The sequence below is a fragment of the Bubalus kerabau genome, chromosome X, assembly GCF_029407905.1.
Source record: "Bubalus kerabau isolate K-KA32 ecotype Philippines breed swamp buffalo chromosome X, PCC_UOA_SB_1v2, whole genome shotgun sequence".
Taxonomy (NCBI): Eukaryota; Metazoa; Chordata; class Mammalia; order Artiodactyla; family Bovidae; genus Bubalus; species Bubalus kerabau.
The window spans coordinates 3,596,395-3,607,287 of record NC_073647.1 but is presented as its reverse complement, the minus strand read 5'-3'; the positions used below and the strand labels follow the sequence as shown (position 1 = coordinate 3,607,287).

Sequence of the window (10,893 nt, the reverse complement as noted above, 5' to 3'; positions counted from 1 at the left end):
AATAGGTATGTGACAATTTGAGAGTGTTCAGAAATGACCAGTCAAGGAAAAGTTCTTTGGGGAAGTAAGGTTTGAGCTGAGAACTGCAGAATGGGGAGCAGTTAGGAAAAAGGATCGGGAGCATCCAGGCAGGCAGAACATGGCCTTGGGGTGAGAGGGAGCAAGTTGAGTGAAGGGGACTAACAGAAGGCCAGTCGGGTAGCAGGAAGTTTCTAGAAAGGCATAGTGGAAAACGGTTCTGGTTTCATGCTGCGGAAATTCACGCACTACTTTCTCTAGTCTGTGTTAGGGAGTTTTGTTTTTTTTTTTTTAGAAGCTGAATATTTTATTATTAAATTGTTTATTCTCCTGCAAGTCTGTTGCTTCACTGTATAAAAATAGCACCAGCAAACACAGCAAAATTAAGCAAACACAGCAAAATTAAGATAGTAATATTCTTCATTGGACACTACACAACTAACAAACTTTTCTCCACTGGCAGTTATTTCTAGTGGGAAGATAATTTTGACCCAAATCCAAGGATAGCTGTAAGCAAGTTACAATGTCATATAAGGTTTAAGATAACCATGTTATCCTTGAATTACATAATTTTTGTAATCAGTTTTACCAGAGATAATTTCAGGAATTCTGAATATTATAACTGGAGCCTAGCCTAAAAATCACAGGATGCTGTGGAAAAGATGCTCACTGTTTATCTGAAGTCATTAGAAAGTTAAGGGGTATTTTCTTCAGAAAACATTGTTACAAGTAGCTTCTTTTGCTAAAAATTGCTTTTTAAATATCTATCCACCACTAATTTAAGACAACTATGATAGATTTAATTGTTTCAAAGTAGTTTATTTAGGGGTTCCATTTTCACTCCTCAATAGATTGTATGTATTTCTCATATGCTTTTTTACTCATTAGTTCATCTAGTTCTGAAGGGTTACTGAATGTCATCTTGATCAGCCAACCATCTTCATAACAAGACTTGTTGACAAGTCCTGGATTTTCTGCTAGAGCTTTATTAATTTCAGTTACTTCTCCTGATAGAGGAGAATAGAGTTCACTAGCAGCTTTCACACTTTCCAAAGCACCGAACTCCTCTTGTTTGTTCAACTTTGTCCCAACTTCAGGCAGACTACAGTAAACAACATCTCCCAAAGCTTCCTGTGCAAAATTGCTGATTCCCACAGTTACAACACCGTTTTCTGTTGTTACCCATTCGTGTTTTTTTGTGAATTTCCGCACCGACAGCAGAGCAGGGCCGGTGCGCAGCGCCTGGAGGGCACCTGCCTGCAGTCCCCAGGGCAGCAGCAAGCAGGGCGCGCTAGGTGCCCAGATGGCACACAGGCTGCCAACCGTGGCCCGCACGCTCAGCACCGCGCGCAGCACCATGTTCGCACGGGTGCAGTGGGCCTCCGCGCGGCACCTAGAGCACCGGGGCCGGCCGGGGCTGTTAGGGAGTTTTGACATTATCCTAAGGGCGATGGCAATCCATTAGACTGTACTTTGGGTCCTTGTGTGTGGTGGTGGTGGGGAGGATGTGAGCATATTTATTTCAGAAAATGCCACTTTGGCTACAGCATGGAGAACGAATTGGTGTCTGGCTAAGTGTGACTATAGATAAAATTTAAAAGCTATCACTTACTGTGTGTTAAGCACTGTTGTAAAGGGTTTTTCTACACTTTGTCATTGAATCTTCACAACCCTATGTGAATGGAGTAGCTACAGTTATTATCCCCACTTAACCTGTGAAAAAAACTGAAGCTCAGAGAAGTGAAGAGACTTGCCCAAGATGGCATAGCTGGGATGTGGCAGAGCTGGGATTCTATCCCATAAGGCTATTAAGCTCACTCACCTATTTCTTTCCTCCTCCCAGCCCCTCCCTTCTGACAGCCACCACTTGTTCTCTGTATCTATGACTCTGTTTCTGTTTTGTTATGTTTGTTCACTTGTTTTTTGGATTCCACATTTAAGTGAAATCATATGGTATTTGTCTTTGTCTGACATTTCACTTAGCATAATACCCTTTAGGTCCTTCCATGTTGTTGCAAATAGCAAGATTTCATTTTTATGGCTGAGTATGGCTTTTCCAGTGGTCATGTATGGATGAGAGTTGGACTGTGAAGACAGCTGAGTGCTGAAGAATTGATGCTTTTGAACTGTGGTGTTGGAGAAGACTCTTGAGAGTCCCTTGGACTGCAAGGAGATCCAACCAGTCCATTCTAAAGGAGATCAGTCCTGGGTGTTCTTTGGAAGGATTGTTGCTAAAGCTGAAACTCCAGTACTTTGGCCACCTCATGCGAAGAGTTGACTCATTGGAAAAGACTCTGATGCTGGGAGGGATTGGGGGCAGGAGGAGAAGGGGATGACAGAAGATGAGATGGCTGGATGGCATCACCGACTCCATGGACGTGAGTTTGAGTGAACTCCGGGAGTTGGTGATGGACAGGGAGGCCTGGCGTGCTGCAATTCATGGGGTCACAAAGAGTCGGACTTGACTGAGCGACTGAACTGAACTGACTATTCCATTGCATATATACCACATATTCTTTATCCATCCATCTATTGATGGGCACTTCCATATCTTGGCAATTGAAATAATGCAGCTATGAACATAGGGGTGCATGTATCTTTTCTAATTAGTGTTTTTTTTGTTTGTTTGTTTGTTTTCTTCAGGTAGAGCCTCCTGATAGTTTTGAATGAAATTGCCATCAGAAGTTGCCTATTTCATAAGCTTGTTGTTTTTCTTCCTCCAAGTCAGGAGTTACTTGGCCTTCCACCTGCAGACTCAGTCCCACCTGAGTCCCTGGACCAATCCTGATTTTAGACAAGAATAAGCCAGGCCACTCCAGTATTCTTGCCTGGAGAATCCCAAGGACAGGGGAGCCTGGTGGGCTGCAGTCCATGGGATTGCAAAGAGTCAGACACGACTGAGGGATTGAACAACAAGCCAGGCAGTTCCAGTCTAGCCATCTGGTTTTCAGTATTAAAATACCAATGTTGCCTTAACTTGCTTCCTGTTTCTGAAATCTGGGCTTTTTGGTTTTCTGCCATGTATCTGAGTCCTTGTCTTGGCCAAGTGAAACAATGGCTGTGAAAATGTTTTGGAAATGATAGTGCTTTATATATGTACCAGCATAGGGTGTGAGTACACAGTAGATTTTCAGTAAATAGTAGCTACTGCTACCTGGATCATGGCTTGGTTATTGCAAGTCAACCAAGCAAAGTCACAAGGAACAGAGTTCAACTGCAGTATCTTTTCAAGAAGTGACAAACCCTCTCCTCCAGAGAGCCTTCTTGTCCTGCTCTTGACAGGGTGTTGCTCTCTCTGATTTTCCACTGACTAGTCTGTGCATCTTCCCAACCTGGTTCATAAGGTGGAGGGTAGAATATTCAAAAAGAGCCTGGATTCTGGAATCAGTTCTGCATTTGAATTCTGACTGTGTGACCTTAGGAAAGATACTTAACCATTCTCCAATTTCATCATCTGTGAAATCATAAATACTTCATACCCCTTGGCAATTGAATTAAGCAAAGTACATAAGCGCATTGGTATTTAGTAAGCATGAGCTTCTCTTTCTTTCTTTTCTTCCTTCTTCCATGTACCTCTGCAAAACTGGTCCAATTTGGTCTTGGGCTGTCAGACTCTGAAGCAGCCCTTGTTTAACTGTTATTAATAAAAATGCCCCATGACCTTCTCAATGGCATGCCCTAAACTTTGGTCTGGTTTATTCTTGTGCAAGCTAATTGACACGTTCCGACCACCAGGGTTGTGTGTACCTGATTACTGCTTGACTAGCTCAGTTAATATTAACTGAGAATTTACTTTGTGAAAGGTACCATAGGAAATGTTAATCCACCTCCTTCCTGACTCTACATTGGGCTGACTTACCTGCCCTTCTTTTCAACACATCCCTCTGGGCCTCTCTGAAGCCACCCCCAGTAGTTAGCAGGCATTCTAATCAATTGATGTGCCTTCTCTTGCCCCTAATTAGTCTTGATTTGATTTTACTTTATCTTGCTTTCCTGTTTCTCTCCTTGACTGTGTACTCTGATTTTGATCATTCCCATCTATGTTCCTTCCAGGACTTGATCTTTTCCCTGACTTTCCCTTTGGCATTTGGACTTTGGCTGACGGGCATCCTGTCTGGCTCAGCTCCTCATTTTGGGCCTGGGGTTTCCTGTTGCCTCTGGTGACAGTACTTCCTTCTTGATCCAGTTTTCCTGTCCAATAGGTTCCTAATGCTTGCTCAAACCTGAATTATGTCTGGATAAGTCAATCATGGTGGCCCAGGGTGAGGATAGGGTGAGAGCAGGGGAGTGCTAACCAATACAAATTACGTGACTTGTCTTGCTGCCCATAGGGAACACACACACACACACACACACACACACTGAGCAAGGAATGACTGGTAGGTATCTAGCATGTACTCATTATACATATAATACCAACCAACAAACTCGATGCATCTGAAAACGAAAATCCCAATGCCAGAGAATGGTGGATCTGGCAGCCCGGCCCACCGAGGCCAAGTTGGCCTGGGGAGGTAAAATTGTCTTCTGGTGTTTTTAAAAATATACATCAGTATATCTTTCAGAGGTGCCTGATTTACAGGCAAGGAAGACACTCTTAGAAGACCTGGTTTTGAAACAGGAGGAAAGGGAGCAGGGCACAACCTCTAAAAGAATGATATAGCCCTTGAGGATACAACACAGACATAAACTGTTTAGAACCAACTAGGACCAAAATGGCAGAAGATTCTACTTCCAGTTGTCCTTGAGCCTCATTAGAGCTCGCTGTAATATATTAGCATCTAAATGATATACCTACAGGTGCCATGGTAGTCCTGAGGCTAACTATAGAAGGTAAAAGTGGACAGTGGCCCAGTTCTTGGAAATTTCTGCCCCTTCCCCCAAATATTTAGAATAATCCTCCCACTCATTAGCCTGTGAAATTAACCAGCCCATACAAACTAACCACCCCATATTTGGGGGCCTCTTACCTTCTGAGATGGCCCACATACTGTCTGTGGAGTGTTTCTCCCAAGGTCATTCTTGCCTTTGAGACGGACCTCATTCTGTCTAGGGAATGTGTATCTCTCTAAATAAATCCACTTCTTACTTGTGACTTTGTCTTTCACTGAATTCTTTCTGTGATGAGACATAAAAAACCCGAGCTTCATTAAGTCCTGAGACCAGATATATGATCTCAATTAAAAGATAATGAGTTTGGACTTCCCTGGTGGTCCAGTGGTTAAGTCTCCATGCTCCCAATGCAAAGGGCACAGGTTTGATCCTTGGTCAGGGAACTAAGATCCCACATGCTGCATAGCACAGCCAAAAAAAAAAAAAAAAGATAGTGGGTTCAAGTTCCAGTTCACAGATTCAAGTCCCAGTCTGAGCTGTATTTTCAGTTTAATATGCTTTACAGATATTTTAAAAATAATTTCAAGATCAGTTTTTCTTATTTTAACCACTTAAAATATATTTCATTGCTCATTTTGCTATTAAGATCATAATTTTAGAATATGTGATTCTCATAAAAAGAAACTGTTTGCAGTAGGGCCAAAATAACTGAGACTTATAGCAGAAATATCGTAATTGTATTGTTGTTATAGTGTATACTTTTCATACTTTTGTTCTACAAGATGCAGCTGAAGCCACATTCAAATCGGATATATACAGTTCTATGAAAATATGATCGGAGAAGGCAATGGCACCCCACTCCAGTACTCTTGCCTGGAAAATCTCAGGGATGCAGGAGCCTGGTAGGCTGCAGTCCATGGGGTCGCTAAGAGTCGGACATGACTGAGCGACTTCACGTTCACTTTTCATTTTCATGCATTGGAGAAGGAAATAGCAACCCACTCCAGTGTTCTTGCCTGGAGAATCCCAGGGACAGGGGAGCCTGGTGGGCTGCCGTCTGTGCGGTCGCACAGAGTCAGACACGACTGAAGTGACTTAGCAGCAGCAGCATGAAAATATGATACTCAGGAATCTGATCTTGCAGAATGCATAGGAGGACCATTCACTTTTACTTTTCTTCCTTTTCATCTACTGCCATAAACTGTTCAAGCAGGCACAGGTTAGTGGGGAAGCAGTGGAACCTGAGGAAGGACAAGAAGAACTAGGAGAATTTAGCAGTCTGTATAATGGCTTCCAAGGATAAGGAAATTGAAACAGAATGAGTGCTGGTGGAGAAAGCATCCCAATAATGTTGTGATACTGTGATTTCTGGGCTTCCCACATGGCTCAGGGGGTAAGGAATACACCTGCAATGCAGGAGATGCAGGCAGATGTGAGTTCAATCCCTGGGTCAGGAATATCCCCTGAAGGAGAGCATGGCAACCTACTCCAGTATTCTTGCCTGGAGAATCCCATGGATGGAGGAGCCTGGTAGGCTACAGTCCACAGGGTTGCAACGAGTCAGACATGACTGAAGGGATTGAACATGCACGCACTGTGATTTCTAAGGAGAAATATATGTTTGTTCTTCACTCTCAATTCTGGAACAGAGCTGCTAAAAACCTTAGAAGTTCCTGGGAGGAGAGCAATAAAGGTGTCTTTTGTTATGTCAATGAAGTGACTTTTGGACCCTGTTTGAGGATGGGGATAGGTTGCCAGGAAAACCAACCAGGTGATTAAAGGGTTGTAACTTTCAGTCCCACCTCTTGGTGTCCAAGGAGAGGAGAGGACCTGGAGGTTGATTCAGTGGTCGTTGGCTAATGATTTGATCATTCATGCCCATATAATGCGGAGAAGGCAATGGCACCCCACTCCAGTACTTTTGCCTGGAAAATCCCATGGACGGAGGAGCCTGGTAGGCTGCAGTCCACGGGGTCGCTAGAGTCGGACACGACTGAGCGACTTCACTTTCATTTTTCACTTTCATGCATTGGAGGAGGAAATGGCAACCCACTCCAGTATTCTTGCCTGGAGAATCCCAGGGACGGGGGAGCCTGGTGGGCTGCCGTCTATGGGGTCGCACAGAGTCGGACACGACTGAAGCGACGCAGCAGCAGCAGCAGCAGCAGCCCATGTAATGAAGCTTCCAGAGAAACCTAAAAGGCCAGAATTTAGAAAGCTGCTGGATTGGTAAATTTGGGAAATTTGGGGACAGTGGCAGCCTGGAGAGAGCATAGGAAGCTCCTCATCCTTTCCCCATACCTTTCCATGTGCATCTCTTCCCTCTGGCTGTTTCTGAGTTCTATTCTTTTATCATAAGCTGCTAATCTAGTAAAATCTAGTAACAGTTTCCCTCAAATTCTGTGAGCCACTCTATTAAATTAACTGACCCCAAGGAGAAGCTTGTTGGAACCTACACTGTATAACTGGTTGCTCAGAAGCACAGGTGATAACCTGAAGTTGGGGGATGGGACAGTTTTGTGGGACTGAGCCCTGACCTTGTAGAATCCGATGCTATCTCTGGGTGGATAGGGTCAACGTTGAGCTGAATTGTAGGGCAGCCAGCTGGTGTGTGGAGAGTTGTTTGCTGCTTTGAGGGATAAGACCTGTCCCCTCCACCACACACACACACTGAAACATGCATTGGAATTGGGTTCAGTACCCAGATTAAGTGTGCAAAGGGACACAGCAAGCCCCAGTGCTGAAGACCATCCATGTGCTGATGTTTGGAATCAGACAGATAATTGCTCTTGGTATGTGGAAGCAGCCCCAGTTCATGGTGCACAGAGCGTGTTTGGGCTCTGGTCAAGTAAGTTGAGGTCAGGGCAGGCATTGAGGCTCATTGAGGAACTGGAGGACAAAGCAAGAATCCAAGGCAGGAGGTCACTTTTCTAGACTGAGCAACCCCACTGCAGATTAGCAGGAGAACTCATGTGAGCATGTTCAGGCTTCCCTTCAGGTCTGCCAGTTTAAGAAGATCAAGAGTTCTTTCAAATATGAATCCTCTAAGTCTCAAGCCTTCATAGGCTGAAACTGACTATCTATTGGGTTATTATTTGCCTCTCTTTGGAATGCCACAGGGACTAGCAGGGCCAAACTACAAGTTAAAAGTAGCATTAGTTTGAGAAGTCATGGGGCTTCTATATACAAAAATTCATTTTATGTACCGTTTCCCAGGATCATCTGTATTGCTCAAGAAGTATTTGTTGAGGGTTCATTGGTGTGATAGTCAGTTTTATGTCCCATGTTGGCTAGGCCTAGGTATCCAGATATTTATTTAAGTGTTATTCTAGATATTGCTCACAAGGTATTTTGGAGGTGAGATTAACATTTAAATCAGTAGACTTTGAATAAAGCATGTTACTCTCAGTAACAGGCTCACTGGGTGGGTCTCATCCAATCAGTTGAAGGCCTTAATAAGACAAATTTTGACCTCCTTCCAGGAAGAAGGACTTCTGCCAGGAGACTGGCCTGAACTTCAACATCAATTCTTCCTTGGCTCTCCAGCCTGTGGGTCTCCACAATTGAGTGAAACAATTCCAATAAATTAATCAACCAGTCTCTAGATATCTCTTATATATTAGGCTGGCAAAAAAGTTCCTTCAGGTTTTTCCATACTGGCTGATGGAAAAAGCTGAACAAACTTTTTAGCCAACCCAATATATATTAATATATAACCTTATATATATGATACATATGGGTGCATGCTAAGTCACTTCAGCCATGTCTGACTCTTTGCAACCCTGTGGAGTCTGCAGCCCACCAGACTCCTCTGTCCATGGGATTCTCCAGGCAAGAATACAGGAGTGGGTTGCCATGCTCTCCTTCAGGGGATCTTCCTGACCCAGGGATTGAACCCAAGTTGCTTTGGCAGGCAGGTTCTTTACCACTAGTGCCACCTGGGAAGCCCATATAATATGTATATATAAACTTATATCTTGTATGTATGTGTGTGTGTATATATATAATATTTATACCTTACTAGTTCTGTCTTACTAGTTGTCTTTCTGGACAACACTGAATAACATAGTTTTCATAATTTCCATTATGAAATTACATAAATTTCACTCCATTGAAGAGCATCATTTGCTTATGTCATGTTTTCTTCTGAACTATTCTATTAATAGCATCTCTATCCTTTTCCCTCACCTGGTTCTATGATAAGGGTAATAGAAAAAAAATTGCAGAGCTGAGAAACTTTATATATTAACACATTTTGAAGCAATCTGCTTTCAAGACCTGTTTGTTTTCAACATCAAAACTGACCATCATCATAACGATGTGTGGAAAAGTAGTCACTTGAGAATAAAATGTTAAACACTGAAGGCTATTCAAGGATGTTGTGGACAGACTCGTTTGAACTGATTTCAGTTGCGCAAGTTCTTTCAAATACTGGGAGGGGGATACATAAAAATGCAAGTGGTGATCTCATGGTTGACCAAGCCTGCCTTCTGGCTTTCTATGCAGCAGAATGCTGTGTTGTTGCTTAGAGCTGTGACTTCTCACGGGATATACATTATTCAGTTTTTAGTTAGTTTGTTATCTCAATACAAGTTAATATTAAAGTTCGTGTGTGGTCTTTAAGATGCTTTTGAGTCCATCACATCACCAATATATTTATAAGCTTGAGAAATAGATTAGTATGAGGTAACTTAAAATATGAGTGGTTCCCCTGTGAATTTAGGTCAGATACTTTCTTAGTAATGAAGTTGCTAAGTGTTGAAACTCCTTTTTCCCTGAAGGCATTTAAATTTTAGTTTTGGTTGGACATCTTCCTGGTGGTTGAAAGCTAGTAACTATGGACATTTCTAAAGCTGTTTTCTCAAGTTTCTTGTATTTTTCTTTTCTTTGGCTTCATGTTTGCTGTTTCCAGCTGTTTATGTTTTGATCAGTTGTTTTCTAAATATTCAATTTCCTTTAACACATTCAATAAAAAAAAAACTGGATTTCTTGGTTAGAGACTACTACATGTATAAAAACTATTGTTTTATTGTGAAATTAGAGTCATCCATTAAAAGCTACTTTTGGTTTCACTAGAGTGTATTGATGATATTCTTATCTAGGCTACATACAGAGCCAGAACCTAGAATTGTGTTTGAGAGGAGACTCAACAAATACTTCCTCAATTAATTTAGTTGATAAAACCTGAGCAAAAATTGATGATAAAGAGAATGGCAACCATCCTGTGCAGAAAGAGTTCTCTTAACAAATACCATTATATCCTCACCTTTTCTCCCATTCGCTACTTTAAAATACATACAAATATAGTTTTGCTATTTTAGTTCTTGAATAAAAAAATCATAAACCCTGGAAGAATATATAAGAAATGAATAATAATGGTTGTGTGGGATGGGGGTAGTAGATGGATATGACAGAAATGGGAAGAACTTTTAACTGGATATCAGTTTATGACGTTTTTGGTTTTGAATCTTGTGAAATTGTTATTCAAAACTTAAAGAAAGAAACTAAGAGGGAGGGGACATATGTATACCTATGGCTAATTCATGTTGATGTATGACAGAAATCAAACCAATATTGTAAAGCAATCATCAATTATTTAAAAATAAATAAATATAATTATAAAAAAGAAAAAAAGATGAATTGCATGGATAAAGTGGATAAGTCCCTTCCCCCAAAATAAAAATGCATCCTTTTGGAATGATATTTATATATAATAACTGTATTTGAATATCTGTACAGAAGTAACTATAATATTAATAGGTTTGGGTGGTTTTTAAAATATGTATCATTGATATTTTGTGAATGTATCATTTTAAACTGTTTTAAGTACCTTGAAACCAATTGAATCATTTTACAAAGTGTCACTTAAAAGTAATTTAGATTGGGGACTTCCCTGGTGGTCCAGTGGTTAAGACTCCACACTTCCACTGCAGGAGGCCCAGGTTTGATCCCTGGTTGGGGAACTAAGATTCCACATGGAGTGCAGTGTGGCTGGGAAAAAAAGAAGCACTAAAACAAAGTAGTTTAAATACAGTAACGCAT

General features: G+C 41.6%; 1 protein-coding gene across 1 annotated transcript; it reads right to left on the bottom strand.

The window, feature by feature from the left end:
- Positions 1 to 837: 837 nt before the first annotated feature.
- LOC129638595 (glycine cleavage system H protein, mitochondrial-like) lies at positions 838 to 1,377 on the bottom strand. Its single transcript, XM_055563141.1, has one exon. It carries the CDS (start codon positions 1,375 to 1,377, stop codon positions 856 to 858), a length of 522 nt encoding a protein of 173 aa, XP_055419116.1. The 3' UTR covers positions 838 to 855.
- Between the last annotated feature and the right edge of the window lie 9,516 nt (positions 1,378 to 10,893).